At 36.5% G+C, this 18,282-nt stretch overlaps 1 protein-coding gene across 6 annotated transcripts in view; it reads right to left on the bottom strand.

Moving 5' to 3' along the window:
- The window catches only part of AGK (acylglycerol kinase), a 91,318-nt gene extending 74,179 nt beyond the window's left edge, over nucleotides 1–17,139 (bottom strand). For 2 of the 6 annotated variants that reach the window (XM_031939212.1, XM_031939214.1), the window contains exons 1-2: nucleotides 13,934–13,969; nucleotides 10,668–10,800 (exon numbers count right to left, since the gene is read on the bottom strand). In XM_031939212.1, the coding sequence (XP_031795072.1) occupies nucleotides 10,668–10,800; nucleotides 13,934–13,944 (144 nt within the window). In that variant the 5' untranslated portion in view covers nucleotides 13,945–13,969. The other 4 variants (XM_012551082.3, XM_023504927.2, XM_031939213.1 and 1 more) reach the window with 4 other exon arrangements.
- Between the last annotated feature and the right edge of the window lie 1,143 nt (nucleotides 17,140–18,282).

The raw sequence follows: 18,282 nt of genomic DNA, 5'->3' as shown, positions 1-18,282 counted from the left end.
AGACTATGCACTAGGAAGGCTGTACACTACAGATACAAAAAGAGATACCATCCTGTCTCTATTCTTTTTTTCTTTTTTGGGGGGGGAGGGAGGAAGCAGGGAGCCCAAGGCAATCTGGGTTACATAACTTACTCAGGATCACACAGCTAGTAAGTACAAATGTCTGAGGCTAGATTTGCACTTGGGTCCTCCTGACTCCAGGGCAGGTACTCTATCCACTGAGCCATCTAGCAGTTCCCCACACACAGTCTCTATTCTTACAGTACTCAATATGCAAACCATTCATTCAAAAGCATTTGTTAAATATCTACAATGTGTCAGACACTGTGTGAGTACCTAAAAGGAGAAAAAAAATGAAAATCTCTGCCTCATGGAAATGAACACTACAAAATCAGAACTAATAAAATGCTGGACTTAAGAATCAGAAAAACTGGGTTCAAAGTCTCTGACATTTATTTCTTGGGTGATCATATAACAACTCTATAAAATGGGGTAACACTTGTAGTACACATTTCACAGCACTGTTATGAAAGTCCAATAAGAATGTTAGGAAAGTAGAATTTTGTAAATCTTAAGGGTTAACAGATGAGAACTGTTATTACTTTCAACTGATTTGGATAGAAGAAAAAAAATTCTGACAGGAAAAAGAAATCATCAAAGGTTTCATTCAGAAAGATTTGAGTTGGGTCTTAAAGCATGAATAGGATTTCAAAGGCAAAGCTTTGTCAGAATAGGGTGGGTATGGTAGGTGTATCTGTATGGGGAGGAGGGGAGACAGTGAGGAAGATAAGTTCTTTTTCACCTATATTGATTTGGAATTGCTTCTACAATATTCAAAAATCAGAGACTGCCACTGGGAGTTCAGATGAAAGTTAAAATAACAAGATGATCAAACTGCCAAAGGAAAGTACATAGAGCAAAGAGAACCAAGGACAGAGCTTAGGAAACATTATTTTAAGGAGTTAAGAAAAGAGTATTAAAGTTTAGAAAAATAGTTTTAACAGTTTAGAAAAATGTTCTTGAAAGAAGTAATAAAAATTAGAATTGGACAAAAAGAATCTAATTGACTCCATGAAACATCAAGAAATAATAATACAAAGCCAAAAGACTGAAAAAAAAATAGAAGAAAATCTCATAATAAAAATAACTTGACCTGGAAAACACATATAAGACTACTCAAAAGCCAAGGAGGGGGAAAAAACCCCCAACCCTTATATATTATTCCAAGAAATATAAATATTGTCCACATTTATCTCAGAACCAGAGGGCAAAATGAAATTAAAAGAATCTACCAGTTACCTATTAAAAGACACCCCTACATGAACATTTCCAGGACTATTATAGTCAAAACTCAAAGTTCTGAAGTCAAGGAAAAAATATTTGACGCAGCCAAAAGAAATGACTAAAATACCAACGAGCCACAATTAGGATACAAAATTTATTAGTCAGGAGTGGAAAACTTGGAACATTATATTCCAGAAGAAAAACCTATCCATCAAAACTAAGTATAATCCTATGAGGGGAAAAATGACCGTGAATTAAATAGAGAAATTTCAAACATTCCTAATGAAAAGCTCAGAGGTAGGTAGAAAATAATATATAAACACAGGAGTCAAGAGAAACTTAAAAAAAAAAAAAAAAAAACATGAATGAAAATCATAAGAAACTAAACAGCAAACTGTTTCCATTCTTAAATGGTGAGTTAAATATAACTCCTCAGAACTTATCTATCATCCAAGCTAACAAAGACAGGATTTAATCAGACAAAGGGCCTAGGTGATTCTATTGTGTCTGGATGATCTCAAGAGAAGAATACAGAAGAGGAATGGACTGGGAGAGGGAAAAAAGGAAAAGGAAGAAGAAAAAAATTATATTATATATAAATAGGCACTGCAAGGGGGCAGAATACAGAAACCTAAGATACACCTGAAAAAGTTAAAGGAGGGAAGATATATACATTTACAGTTGAGTACAGTGAAACAGGGAAGAAATTATTAGTCAGATATACGGGTATGACAGAGAGGTTCAGATAAAGTAAAATGTTTTGTCTTTCTCCTGGTTTTTCCCTTCTGTTCTGATTCTTCTTTCACAATATGACTAATGTAGAAACATATTTAATGTGATTATTGATATGCAACCTATATCTGATTGATTGCTGTCTCAGGGAAGGGAGAAAGGAGGAAAGAAAAGAGGGGAAAAAGAAAATTTTGTAATTCAAAAAGCTTATAAATATGACTGCTGAAGGGCAGTTAGATAGCACAGTGCTCTACTGAGCACTACCCTCAGTCAGGAGGATTCAAGTTTAAATCCCGCCTGAGATACTTAACCCTTACTAGCTCTGCGTCACATATTTAGGGAATTAAGTCAGATTTATAAGAATAAGTGCTATTCCCCAATTGATAAAGAGACATTTTTCAGAAAAGGGAATCAAAGCCATCATTAGCCACATGAATAAAAATAGTTTTAATATAAAACTAAGCCTAAAGTGCTTACCCTTGATCCTGCAGTATCTTAACTTGGTCTGAATCCTAAAGAGATCACAAAAAAAGGGAAAGGATCTACATATGCAAAAGTATTTGGAGTGTAGTGGCAAGGGACTGGAAATTGAGTGGATATCCATCAGTTGGAGAATGGGTGAATAAGTTATGGTATATAATTACAATGGAACATTATTCTTCCATAAGAAATGATGAGCAGCCAAGTCATTATTAATCAAAGAAATGCAAATTAAGACAACTCTGAGATACCACTACACACTTATCAGATTGGCTAGAATGACAGGGAAAGATAATGTGGAATATTGGAGGGGATATGGGAAAACAGGGACACTAATACATTATTGGTGGAATTGTGAATACATCCAACCATTCTGGAGAGCAATTTGGAACTATGCTCAAAAAGCTATCAAACTGTGCATACCCTTTGATCCAACAGTGTTTCTATTGGGCTTATATCCCAAAGAGATCTTAAAGAAGGGAAAGGGACCTGTATGTGCCAAAATGTTTGTGGCAACCCTGTTTGTAGTGGCCAGAAACTGGAAACTGAGTGGATGCCCATCAATTGGAGAATGGCTGAATAAATTGTGGTATATGAATATTATGGAATATTATTGTTCGGTAAGAAATGACCAGCAGGATGATTTCAGAAAGGCCTGGAGAGACTTACATGAACTGATGCTGAGTGAAATGAGCAGGACCAGGAGATCATTATATACTTCAACAATAATACTATATGATGATCAATTCTGATGGACCTGGACATCTCTAGTAATGAGATGAACCAAATCAATAGAGCAGTAATGAACTAAACCAGCTACACCCAGGGAAAGAACTCTGGGAGATGACTAAGAACCATTACATTGAATTCCCAATCCCTATATTTTTGCCTGCCTGTATTTTGGATTTCCTTTACAGGCTAATTGTACAATATTTCAGAGTATGATTCTTTTTGTACAGCAAAATAACAGTTTGGACATGTATACTTATTTTGTATTTAATTTATACTTTAACATATTTAACATGTATTGGTTATCCTACCATCTAGGGGAGGAGGTGGAAGGAAGGAGGGGAAAAATTGGAACTGACAATTTGGCAATTGTCAGTGCTGTAAAATTACCCATGCATATAACTTGTAAATAAAAAGCTATTAAAAATTTTAAAAAAGAAAAAGAAAAAAGAAATAATGAGCAGGCTGATTTCAGAAAAGCCTGGGAAGACTTGAATGAACTAGTGTCGAGTGAGTGAGCAGAACCAAGAGGACACTGTACACAGTAACAAGAAGATGTGATGATCAACTGTGATGGACTTGATTCTTTTTAACAAGGAGGTGATTCAAAGCAATTCAAATAGACTTGTGATGGAAAGTACCATCCACATCCAGGGAGAGAAATACAAAGACTGAATGTGGAGCAAAGTATAGTACTTTCACCTTTTTTGTTATATTTGTTTGCTTGTTCCTCTATCCCCCATTCTCATGTTTGCTTTTTTTTTAGCTTTTGATCTGATTTTTTTGTGTGTGTATAGCATGATGAATATGGAAATATGGAGCAAAGCATAGTATTTTCACCTTTTTTTTTGGTGTTATTTGTTTGCTTGTTTTCCTACCCCCCCATTCTCGTGGGTTTTTTTCCCTTTTGATCTGATTTTTTTTTTTTTTTGGCATGATGAATATGGAAATATGTTTAGAAGAATTGCATGTTTAACCTATATCAGATTGCTTGCTGGCTTGGGGAGGGTAGGAACTAAAGGGGAAAAAAATTTGGAAGACAAAGTTTTGCAAAGGTGAATGTAAAAAACTACTTGTTTGTATTTGGAAAAATAAAATACTATTAAAATAAAAGAAAAAAAATGCTCTAAAATACTAATAATTAGAGCAATGCAAATTAAAGCAACTCTGATGTACCACCTCACACTTATCATAATGGCTAAAATAACCACACACACAAAAAATGGAAAATGTCAAATGTTGGAAGGACTGTGGGAAAATGGATACACTAATTTACTGCTGGTAAAGCTGTGAACTAGTTCCAATTCTGGAAAGCAGTTTAGAACCATACCCCAAAACAACAATAAAAAAACTACTAAACTATGTATGGCCTGCAATCAAGTGACACTGAGACGGTTTCTGTACTCTAGAGAATTCAAGGAAAGAGGAAGAAGTATCCACATGCACAAAAATATTTACAGCTGCTTTTTGTGGTGACAAAGAATTGGAAATTGAGGGAATGTCTTTCAATTGGAGTCAATGAATGTGATGGAATACTGTTGTGCTTTAAGAAATGCTGAAGAGGATAGTTTCAGAAAAACCTGGCAAAACTCATGTCTTGTGTGATGCAAAATAAAGTAAGAAGAATCAGGAGAATAATTTATATAGTAATAGCAATATTGTGAAGAATATCAGCTTTGAAAAACTTAGTAACTTAGATCAACACAATGATTAAATACAGTCCCAAAGAACTCATAATGAGACACGTTATCCACTTACAGAGAGAAGTTGTTGAAGACAGAAGTTCTTCTCTTTTGTGCATACCATTGCTAGTGCATACCAAACAATACTATTACTAGGTCTGTATCTCATAGAGATTATTAAAAAAGGAAAAAAGTCCCATATGTACAAAAATATTTATAGCAGCTATCTGGGATGGCCAAGAACTGGAATTTGAGGGGATATCCATTAATTGGAGAACGGCTGAACAAATCGTGGAATGTGAATATAATGGGATACTATAGTTGCTTCTGATAAGCAGGCAGATTTCACAAAATCCTGGGAAGACTTAAATGAACTGATGCTGAGTAAAGTGAGCAGAACCAGGAGAACATAGTATACAACAACAGCAGCATTGTGCAATGATCTACTTTGGTAGATTCTGCTCTTCTCAGTCATACAGTGATTCAAGACAATTCTAAGCGCAACCTAAAATTGCATGAAATTTTTAACACTAGCCTCAGAGTTCACCTTCTGTTATAGTTGTGCATCAAATATGAACTCGTGTTAATGAATTATAGTCACCTGGTATTTTGATTAATTTTTTGAATTCCCTGTAAGACTTTTCCTTTATCCTGTCAGAATGCCATCTTATTGGTTTTGGACAATAATTCTAGGTAGCCCTATAATCTTGAATCTTGATCTTCATCTGTAGTAGTGTTGGCCACCACTATAGTTTTGTGTCCTGTTTTGAGCTAGCAATAAACACTCAGATTAAAACACTCATATTATTAATTTCACAAGATTGCTATAAGAATAAAATTAGATAGCTTAATGTTTTATGAAACTGAGGTATTACATAAATGTGAATGGTTATTACTGTGATATGGTGTGTAAAGAGCACTTTTCCAAGAATCATAAGACCTGGTTCATCTCTGGTACTCTCTAGCTATGTGATCCTGCCTGAACAAGTCAGTCAACTTTCCTGAAATTCAGTTTCCTCAACTATGAAGTAGGAATAAAAATTCTTGTACCATCTACTTTACAGAATTATTGTGAGAATGCTTTGTAAATATTAATGTGCTATAGAAATTTGGTTTACTTTATTATTAAATTGTCAGAAGTAACTAAGTACTAAAAAATGATAGTGTATAATGCCAAGGACAGTGATCTTGGAATTAGAAAATCTGAGACGATGGTATAATTTTGATATTTTATTAGTGGTGGGATCATGGGGAAATTATTGAACCTCCATTTCCTCATCTATCAAATGAAAATAATATTTAAACAATGGTAGAGACTCAGTCTCATATTAGATATATAAGGATACTGAGTAGCAAGCACACAGGTTAAATGATTTATCAGAAAGATAAAATGGCAGGACTGATATTCAAACTTACAGCCACTGACTCCTAATGCAGCATTCTTTTGACATCCAAGGCACAAGAGAAAAAGGAACTCAGAGAAAAAGAGTATGTCTCCTCCAAAACAAGTTCAAAGAGGGAAGCTCACTGAGTCAACCTACAGACCCACCTTAGAAGAGGGGAAAAAAAGAGAAGTGTAGAGAGCTGTAACTCTGAAAAAGTGTTCTTGCTTCTAGGTCAGCATGGTGCTTATAGTTAAGTACCTATTCAATGTGGGATAATGACTCTGCATGGTGATGTAATGGTTGAGAGAGCTCAGTGTGGTATAGTAATGTAATCGTACTGAATATTTAAGGGTTAGGACAAGTGGGAACACTCTCTCAGTCACAGCTCTCAGTCATAGACACAAGAGAAGATGCCAAATTCCAGACTCAATCTTTTTTTTTTTTTTTTAAGTATTTTTGATATTTTATTTAATATGAAAAAGTAAAAGAAATCCATTAATTTAATGTAAATAAATTGAATTCCAGATTCCATCTTTAACCATCCTTGTGGCTCTCCTGCCTCCTTCATCCTCCATTAAGACCACGGACTTGGGCTGATCCTGAGGTCCTCCAGAGTGCTAGGCTGAACATTACAGAAAAGGTACCCACAGAAGGGAAAGTACAGCAAAGAAAAGAAAAAACAAAACAAAACTAATTCTACTTATTAATTCATGCTTTTTTCTCCTCAGATTACAATAAATATCATGCAAAATTTTTTCTTTCCCATGTTAGGGATAAGTTAGAACTGTACTTTATTTAGCTTATGTCTTCCTCTTCCAGCTTGGTTTTGCAAATATTTTTTTTTTTCTCTGTATCAGCAAACTAGATAACTGCACAAAAGGTTATTTTAGAGTAGTTAGGTATCTTCTTTAAGATACTAAAACAATTGATTGTGGAAAGGAGAAAAAGAATTCCTACAGGAATACCTTATAGACTATGTTCTATAAGTCTATAAACTAAGTTCTATGTTCTATGGTCTGAGAATTAATTACAAGTTGAATTTATATAGTGTTGCTATGCCTGATCTCTCTTAATCCTGTTTTGATCTTGGACAGTTTTGCTTCAGAACTATAATCAATGTACTAAGTCTTTATGCTCACCAAGGGGTTGAGAAATCAGACATGAAGTTCATGAGGTGGAGATTGCCCCTTTCAAGTAAAGAAAATATGTTCTTCAGAGGAAATTCTGCTACCAATTTTAAAGAATCTGCTATTTATTAACGGCTTCTGTGCCAGAGTCCAAATCAAATAATCAGACAAATCACATAGGAATATTACCATAGCTTCATTATGTCCCTCATAAGTATATTCTTCAATAAACAAAATGATAATGAAAAGAAACAACCAATATTTTCACACAGCAAATCTGAAATGAATTTGGACCTCATTTTTCTTGAAACAATTCACAATATACTCAGACAAAACCAATAACATGATTGACATGAAAGAAAAAACTAAATTAAGTTGCTGTTTCTTAAAATGGCATACCACAATATAAACCTACAAGTTCTTTGGTTAAATTGTGTCATCTCTACTTTGGGCAACCACTAGTCCCAATAAAATGACAACTCAAAGCCAGGTAGGGAAGGCTTCCAGTCTCCTATTCCTTTTACCACCTAACATTTTAACACATTTCTCTAACTTCATTTTAAAACAGTATGAATAAAGAAAGTTTATGCTACAGTACATTTCAACACTTGTCAAAGCTTTCATCTGTGTTAGGCAGATTTGTGGTTTTGCCATTTACTAGCTCAACTTGTCTTCAAGAACTGCCAAGTGGCAATTGAACTATGGTTATACATACTGAGTAGTTTAAGAACTGAACTTAAAAATTAGCATGCTTTTCCAAACCAAACCATAGTATAAAAATATATGTCTATAGAAACTTCAATCATTGAACAAACTACCTGCATTGCTGAGATCAGAGATCCTCCAAAGAATTGAATTTATTATTTAGCAAAATGTATAGAAAGTATACAAAACGTACTAGGTCAAGTAATCAACAAGAAAACAGATTAGATATTTTCTGTGATTCCCCAGTATATTTCAAACCTCTCCAAAACAGATACTATGCATTAAAGATAAAACAACTTCAGCTGCTTCTACAGTCTAAGACACCTAGAAATAAAAAAAAGTTAAAAAAAAAAAATCCCCACACCTCAAGCTCATGCATGAACCGACACTTAACAACTCCGAGCTGACTTAGCCCCCCTCTCCCACCTTTCATGCTACCAGCAGAGGAAGCACTAGCACACCTAAGGATCTGAGAGAGGCTTACAACAAAAGTCACCTCTACACAGAGGTAGTCCCTCTTTCCTTCCAGTGCCATAAAACTACAGAGATTTGTCCTGGATTGAGCTGCCACAATCTTAGTCACTTAATTTTGGCCAAGTACACAATTCTCACAAGTTGGAATTACCTTCTCCCTTTCTTCTCCCTTTGTTCCCCGACCATTTCCACCTACTGAAATCCTATTCCTTTCTCAATGAAAAATTCCACGAAGCCTTCTCTGATCAGAGAGAGAATTAAGGAAGGGAGGGAGCAGGACAAAATAAAGTGCCAGGCCCAGAGTCAGAAACACTCCTTTTCCAAAGATCAAATCTGGTCTTAGTCACTTCTTTGCTGTGAAATCACTTAGTTAAGCTAGTGTTTACCTCAGTTTTCTTATCTGTAAAATGAGCTGGAGAAGGAAATGGCAAATTACTCTAGTATCTTTGCCAAGAAAACCCCAAATAAGGTCTCTGAAGAGTCGGAAATGACTGAAAATGACTGATCATTAGTGTGCCAAGGAAATGTTACTCATGAAGGAGGCAGTGGACACTAGGGAATTTCATCTAGTATTTTTATAACAATAACCTAACCTTCAAAGATGTTTGATTTATTATCCAAAGAAGAATCTTCATTTGCAAAATGAGGAGGCAGGACTACATGCCTTCAATGGTCCCCTTACTGTCCTAAATCCTATGATCCTACCTGTAAATGTTCAAGACGACGTCCAAGGACTGTTCCAACTCTAGGTCTATGATTTCATAATTCTAAACAAGAGCTCAATAAGCATTTATTGAGGGCAGAAGCAATGTGAAGTGTTAAGAATGAAGAAGAAGGGGGCTTTAGAAGCCTTGAAGTTCAATATGACAGAAGTAGCAAAAAACCTGCATGATCTCTGTAGTAAATTATTAAGGCACTAAACATGGGAGAGAGGTTGAGAGTCCCTTTGTACTCTGTTCCAGTCAGACCATACTCAGAATACTACAACACTTAGTTCTAGGCACCACATTGTAAGGATATAGACAAATATCCTACAAGTAATATGAGGGCAAGTACGACAGTGAAGGCATTAAAGACCAGGTCATCCAAGATTACTTGACTTTTAGCCCAGAGAAGAGAAAAAGAAAAAACTTTTTCTATCTTTAAATATCTGAAGGGTAGTTAAGTAAAGAGGATTTAAACTTGTTTTCTTGATTTCAGAAAGCAGAATTAGCAAAGTGGGTAGGAATTGTAAAGATGCAGATTTGGGCTCAATGTAAAGGAAAACCTTCATTAACAATCTGGCCTGTAACCTCAAGAGTCAGTGAAGTCTACAACACAAAGACTACTTGTCACAGAGATGTCTGTTGCTCAAGGATAATCTGGACTATGCTTCTGTGTAGGGAAAAAGAACACAGTAGAGAGAATCTAGAATAGCTATTGAGCAAACTGCCAGAGAACCAATAAGAAGGACTGGGGAGCAGCATAAAGGGCCACAGAATTTGAATGGGACAGATTTGCATCTTTCTCTGCCAGCATACCATCCAAAAGGAAGGCAAGAAATAGCAGCACATTGGGACAAATTGGGGAGGGACACCCCAACCAGGGGTGGAACAAGGACAGCAGAGAAGTACACTAATTGAACAAAGAATCAAGGCTGCAAGGGAATCAACTGTCATTTAGAAGGCTAATAGACTAGGAGAGGCTGAATGATAAGAAGTCCTATAGGAACAGAAAAATAAGGTTAAGGAGCTACAAGCTTATTGTCATCCATTTATTATTTAGAACCCTAGAAAACAGGACAAAAATCCCTAAGCCTAGATTTTTCCCTACTATAGGAAACTACTTTGACAATTTTCCCCAACTAGAATGCAAAAAAACCCCAGCCCTTCTATTCTTTACCCTGTATAGACAATTTCTTATTGACAATTCTACTTAGTTTCGTGTAATCTCTAGTTACAAAAAGAGCTTTAAAAAAACTCAAATTTAGAACCAAAAGTGCACAAGGTTTTAATTAGTTTCATTCATTACACCATCTCTCTCTACATGCACTTTTTTATTTTTCCTAAAACAGAAAAACAGGTAATTACCAGTGTTTTCCATACAGCCAATGTCCTCCCCAGGTCAGCAGGCAGGCACCAAATGTAGTTTTCTTCCAATGGTTCCGAAGGGTTTTGACAAGTTGAGTCATCTTCTCTAGTAGGCCAGCTGGTTTTCCAGAATCTGGAAGGGAAGAGCAGGCATTAGCATAAGGTCTCCAGGGTAATCATATAATATTCATATTTTTCTCCTGTTTTATTCTTCCTCTTATCTTTGCACCGTTGATGTGCATCTTCACCCAGATGGCCCACTCAAGATATTCAGAAATCGGTTAACCTTCTCTAAATCTGTACCTTCTCGACTTCTCTCTGTTTAAAAAATTACCATCACTCTCCAGTTACCAACACTTAAATAATTTTTGATTCTTTCCTTAAGAGAATCCTCAGATCCAATCAGCTGGCAAATCTGATCAAAAACTCTTCCACAGTATTTCATCCTGAACTTATTTCTTACTTCCGCAATCTCCTTGGCTTTAAGCACTTATCTTTTCTTTTTTAGATTACTGTAATTTTGTAATACTATAGTTCTCCTAACTGGCCCTCCTAAATGATCTTTATGTGATCTACAATCCCCTCACTTCTGGAACTTTCCTATCTTTCAATGTCCTTTATTAAAATGTGGTGCCCAGAATAAAACTAAATATTCCACATGTGGTTTGACCAGGATAGAGAAAAACAGCAAGATTGTCAGATTCCTCTATCTGGACAGGATGTCTCATTAAAGGATTTAAAGTATTTTCTTCTACTTTCTGAAGAATCAAATTATTAGTAAGACAAGTGAAAAAATTTATGAAGCATCCTGCTTTTACTCTAGTACAAGAGTTTTTAAACTTTGTGTGTTCTAGTTTGGCACTCTGATGAGCCAACGGACCATATCTCAGAATAAAGGTCTCAAACACATAAAATACATTAGATTATAAAAGAAACTTATTATATTGGAATATTATTCCAAAAAGTTTTTTTTTAAGTAAATGGAACCCAGTGTAAGAATTCCTGCTCTAACAGATCTCCTAATATGTAAAGTTCCCCAGCCTTACAATATCACAACTCCATGATAGATTTATAAAGTTTCCCAAACTCTGAATTTATCTCCTTCTGTACAAATGGTCTAAAGTATACTCACATACACACACACACGAATTACTTATTCATTCCTTCATAGATTTTCATCCAAATGTTAACTTCTCTTCCATCTCCTGAATCTTCTGATATATTTTCTTATTCAACATCTACTCTGTTCATTATTAAAAAGAACCCTTCTAGAGCCATTTCCCAGTCATGAATTTCATTCCACCAAATCTCATTGAAACAATGAGGATGAATTTAACTCATTGTATTAGGTTTTAAGAGTTCACATTCTATGTTATTTGCACTTTGTGCATATAAAAGTTAATCTAAGAAAATGGTTTTTTGAAGTTCTTTTTTAGGATATTGTCTCCAGTAAATTACTGGTCCTTTCCACTAATATTCTTAGTCCTATACCTGATATATAAGCAGAATTTTCTCCCAAACAGTGAAAATCACTATGGGTGAAACAATTCAACAGATTTTGGTGTAAAGCCTTTAACATATCCCCCAAAGCAGTCAACAGATGTTGACAGGAGGACAACTAGATGGAAAATGGAACAAATATCGTCAATATCTTATAACTTTTTATCTCCATAATGAATGATAGTGGATATTTATCCCAGATCCTTCTATGGAACACAAGAGAATAGATTACTTAAGAATATATAGCTAGAAAGAGGGGGCAAACCAACAACCTAAGTAAGCACAAAGGAAATTTGCACAAAGGAACCAGAATCATAAGAGCATTCAGAGCCTGTTGCTAGGAATAAGAGGCTTCACAAAAGAATTAGAAAAACTCAACCGTGTTCTTTCATTCAACACCTTTAAGAGAAGAGGACATAACTTAGCTACTAGGCCCACAGAAGAGAAGATGGAAGAGAGGTAGGATCAACAAATAAAAGATATTGAGCATTTCTCTAAACTAGGATAAATCAATCCTCAAAGCAGCCCAGTGATATCCTTCCCACCTTGGGGCCAGGACTAAGGAGTCCAAAGTAGGTCAACACAATGATTTCCTAAGCTCAGAACTAGAACTGATACCTCCAAAGTGGGACTGGGCAGGGCATAATCAGAAAACAATCAAGATTCCATGAGGGAACCTTGGCAACAACAGACTTCTGGGAATGGCAAGAGAAAGAAGTTCATGATGATCTCAAATTCCTATTCCATGCTGCTGGATAATTTGGGTATTTATAAGCTCACTTAGAGGAATCTCACTCAGGCATGTTAGATTGTTTTCCCACAATTAAGATGATAAACAGGGAGGTACCAATTAAACTGAAGTTTCCAATCTGGAAGGTAAGGGCCTTGAAGGGAACAAGCATTTTACCCCTGATCTTACCGGGAATTTGTCCACCATGTCCCCTTTACAAATACTTGCCAATGGTTTTAGATAGATGCTGCTTATCATTTTAAGGAAAACTATTTATTCCTATGCTCTCTAGTGTTTTTAATAAGAAAGGATACATTTTAAAACATCTACTAAGTGCCAGGTACCATACCAAGTGCTTTAAAATTATCTAATCCAATATGTATAACAACTTTTAGAGATATTATTATAACTTTAATTTTACAGCTGATCAAGGTGACTCAAATAGTAAATATGTGAAACTAGATTTGAACTTAGGTTTTCCAGACTGTAGGCCCAGTGTTTTCACTGTGCCACCTACCTACTTCTGCCAACCAATAAGTATTTCATTTTTGTTCCTGCATCCCCAGCACTTAGCAGAGTGTCTGGCTCAGATCAGGGGCTTAATAAATACTTATTGATTGAACAAATAATATAGATGTTTTCAGACACAGTGATGAGTGAGTGAGGGGGAATATGGTTTAAGTTAGAAACAGTGGATTTGTTGAGGTTAGGAACTGAATGTTGAGGTGTAGACCACATGTTGAGGTCTACATTTGGGGTACCTAAATGAAATTAGGGTTTAGTTAAGGTCTAGTGGCAGGTTTGGGGTACAGGGAGTCAAACAGAGTTCCCCTGCAAAAACCCCCTTAGATTCGGCGCAAGGATACGGCGGTATATGAGGTCTAGAAGCAGCTCGGATTCCCAATAAAAGCATTTATTGGCCCAGAGAGCTAGATTAATAAAAGAGGTTTATTATTGAGTCTAGAAGTAGGAGATAGGTGAAGGTAGAGATAAAGAGGGTACTGGACAGAGGGTCCAGTGGACAGAGGGTACTCACATGGCGACCATGTTTGGAATCTCTGCAAAGAAGGGTTCCCAGTGTGGTCCTTTTAAGTCGGAGACTTAGCTCGAGGGGCTTTGGGGTGTAGCCCCAAAGTTGGCTCAGATCCGGGTGGGGCTGGGATAGGTACGGACCTTCTATTGGAATTCAAAGGGACCAGGATTTGTGAGTCAAAGGGTAATTTACATTAGCTAGGGGGGTTGGGAATCAAAGATTGGAATCTTTCCCGCATCAGATTGACTGGGAAAGACAGGAGTGAAAAAACAACTTTTTCAAGGTGGGATTTGGAGTCAGAGTCAATTTGGATTAAAATCTTAGTTCTATAACTAATTGTATGATTCTGGTAAATCAATTAACTTCTTTGCATATCAATATCTTAATTTATACCACGAAGGGGTTGGAATGGCCTACAAAGTCCCTTTCAACTTTATGACTCTAAGCAATCATTTTATAAAATACATCAAGGAAGAAAAGGCACAGAAAGAATGGAAAAAAAATCAAAGACAACATTAATATCCAAAAAAGGCAATCAAGATGACATTAATAATTATAACCCACATGCTCATCTCATCTTGATAAAAAGTTTTTATAAGAACTATCTATATGCATTTCAGGGTATCCTTGATGAAATCATGAGAAGGGAACAGATAACCTTTCCCACACACAAAAAAATTTCTACAGCAGGCCATCTTTATAGTCCCTTAATTGACTCAATGGTACAGACTTCAGTTGGAGGATCAAAATGAAGTTTTAATTTTCTATCTATAGAATCATATAAAATTCCATAATAAACGCAACTATAGAGGTAACTGTCCAATGCCTTTCTGATAATCACTGTCCAACAAGGCACAAATCAGGGAGATAAGCTTGCCAAAGGTACAGTTAAAAATGCCCTATAAAATGGGAGGATTCCCCAGAAATGAAGAGGTTCTCTAGGTGTATCCATTTCAGAATGAGAAAAGTGCTCAATATGATCCATGACCATTCAAAAGATATCAGCATTATTAATCTATGAAGGAAAGAACTAAAATGAAAAAACCATGCCTTTTCTCTAGATTATGTCATTTAGGCAGAAGGCAAGGTAGCATATTAGTACATGTATTTAGAACAGGCATTTAATATGGCTAATAAATTGAAACTCAGAAATGAATAGGATTAAGAGAATAGCTTCAACTGCATTTAGAAAACTGTAATATTTCTAACAACATTAACCTGTTCCCTGTTACAAACATTCATCATTTTATACAAATGTTCTTCTAGTGGAGCAAGACTTCTTAAACTTTCCACTCATGACCGCTTTTCACCAAAAATAATTTTCATGACCCCAGATATATAGATATATAAAATAGGCAAATAAATCAACTATAATAACTAATGATAAATCATTTTGCGCTCCCCAACGTTTGTTTACAAGACCCCATATGGGGTTGCAAACCACAGTTTTAGGATTGTAGAGAATCCTTGATGCTTAAAAGCTTGCAATGCCAAAGTCTGAAAAGATATGGATGACCTAGGTCTACAGATAAGTCTATAAGTAGGCTAAACAGCACCTATGCATGAATTCAGACTAAAGTAAGAAGCTCTTCCCTTTTGTTACCATTGGTTCAATATTATTTAATAAGGAAGGCTTAACAGGAACAAATGGAGTCTCCACTTTAACCACTCTCTCACTTTAACTTCATTTACAAAAGAGTAATAGTTTCTGAAAATGGCAAATTAAGAAACAAGAAAGCTTGAGACTCAAAGATATATATCTTATAACTGAAGTAAAAAATTTGAGTTGTCTTTAGCCTAGGGAAGTGCCCAAGATTAAGTTCTGTCTCTTTTGAGCCAAACCTAACTGAGTACTCAATTCTTTGGTCAAATTTCAAGAAAAGTTAGTTTAGGGGGCAGATAGGTGGCACAGTGGATAGAGCACCAGCTCTGAAGTCAGGAGAACCTGAGTTCAAATCTGCTCTCAGACACTTAATACTTCCTAGTTGTGTGACCCTGGGCAAGTTATTTAACCCCAACTCTCTCAGTAGGGGGGAAAAAAAAAAAGTTAGTTTAGGGAGAGGATCCAGAATTGAGCCACATAGATATCAAGGTGTTTCTGTATTTTCCTCCCTATCAAGAAGTAATCTTTCAGACACTTGATCCAGATGAATTACATATTTGGGTAAGAAAAGAACTGGCAGTGTCAGTAATAACTTAAAGATCATGAAAAATAAGAGATGACTAGAAAAGGTCAAATTCTCTGATCTTCAAAAAAGGGAAGATAACACAATTTGCAAACTAAGTGAGCTTAACTTCAATTCCTGGGGAAAATTACCAAAGGATTGGTAAACATCTAGAAAGGGAAATGGTGGCTACAAAGTGTGAGGATATATTCATCAACAATAGATCAAACCAAACTAACCTTATTTCCTTTTCTGACAAATTACTAAACTAGCAGATGAGAAAAATGCTATAGATAACAGTTAACTCAGATTTTAGGAAAGCTTTTGAAAACGTATCTTATTCTATTCTTACGGAGAGATAAGAAATTAAATAATAGTCAGATCCAGATTTGGCTGAATGGCTAAACTGAGAGTGGTTGGTTGCTAATGATCCGATGTAAATATGGCAGGAAGTTTCAAATACATCTGCTTGGGCCTGTGATATTTCAAATTTTTGTTAATGATTTGGATAAAAGAACAGATATTAAGCTCATCAGATGATACAAAAGTGAGAAAACCAGTAAACACATTAAATGACAGTCAGGATCCAAAAAAATGTTAAACAGTCTCTTGACAGTGCTTAATCTAGTATGAAGACATTCAACAAGTATCAATGAAAAAATTTAAACTTGGGTACAAAAAGATCAACTTCAAAATCATGAGATGGGGAACACATGGCTAAGCAGTACTTATTCTGAAAAACATCTAGGATTTGGAGCAGACTGCAAACTCAAGTCAGTCACATGATACGGTCTGTCCCAAAAGCTAATGTGACATTAGACTGCATTGAGGGAGGTGAAATTGTCATCAGATCTCACCTGAAGTACTGTGTTAAGTTCTAGATACCCGTAATTCAAGGATATCGATAAGCTAGAGTGTCCAAAGGATCACAACCAGCTCTGAAGATGGAAAGATTCAGGCCAACTTGATAATTGTCTTCAAGTATCTGAAAAAAGTGAGAAAGGGAGGAAAGGAAAGGGGAAAAGAGAAGAAACGCAGAGAAGGAAAAAAGAGCGGGGAAATGGTTAAAGGAAAAAGATGAGAGGGGGAAGAGAAATGGAGGGAGGGAGGAGGAGGAAAGGGGGGAGAAAAGAAAGAGGAGAGTGAAAGAAGAGGAAAGAGAGAAGGTGAAAGAGGGGAAAGGGAGAAAGACGGAAAGAAAGGGAAGAAGACAGAGGGAGGAAAGAGGGAAAGTGGATGGGGAGAGGAAGAAACGTGTGAAAAAGGAATTAGACTAGATCTGTTTGGCCATAGAGAGAAAAACCAGGAACAACGAATGGGTAAAAGCTACAAAAAAAGTCAATTTAGGCTCGAAATTGGGACCCATCAGTGTCATCTAAAAGTAGAACAGAAAGTCTGCTTCCAAGATGTAATAGGTTCTTCTTTAGAATTGTTCAAAGGCCAGATGATTTGGGTTTCATGTTACCTGAATGTCCCTCAAACTCTCTGAATGGGGTAACTGAAATCTCTAGAGAATTACTTAGCTCCTGACACATGGATCTCTTATTTAAGACAAGAAAAGGAATGATATTATGAGGGCTATGAATCAATACAGTATCAACTCAAAAAAAAAAAAACTGTTCCTGAATCATTAGGAATATTCTTTGAGTTGGAAGAACAGCAGCAACGTGACTATCGGCTGATGTTCCCTCTCTTTGAATGACCTGCCTCATATACGGACACAGGAATCTTAAACTAATTCTTATATTCGAACCCCCAAATTAAATTTTTTAATTCTTGGTTTCAAAAAAGAAAAGGAAACCACCTCCAAAAAAAAAGAAGCGAAAAGGGGAAAAAGGGAAAAGAAAAGAAAAGAGAAAAGGGGGAAGGAGGAAGGGGAGGGAGGGAGGGAAAGGGGGGGAGGAGGGAGGAGGGGGGGTGGGGGGAAAAAGGGAAAAGGGGGAGCAATTTCTTTTCCCATAGAGGCCCCGGCCCCTCGTGCTGGCAAAAAAAGGGGGGGACCAGTGACTAGGATAGAAAGGCCGGGAGGGCCCGCAAGGCAGGGGGGTTCGCCTGGCAAACTTCAGGTGTTCTCTGGGACGCCCTCCGCGACCAGGACTTTAGGCCCGAGGAAGGCTGGCCCGCCCTCCCAAAAAAACCTTTCCCCGGACAGGACCCCGGGGGGGCCCAGGGCCGGGCCCGGTCCCC

This window comes from Sarcophilus harrisii, chromosome 5, assembly GCF_902635505.1.
Source record: "Sarcophilus harrisii chromosome 5, mSarHar1.11, whole genome shotgun sequence".
In the NCBI taxonomy this organism is placed as follows: Eukaryota; Metazoa; Chordata; class Mammalia; order Dasyuromorphia; family Dasyuridae; genus Sarcophilus; species Sarcophilus harrisii.
This window is presented reverse-complemented; position numbering and strand designations above follow the sequence as displayed.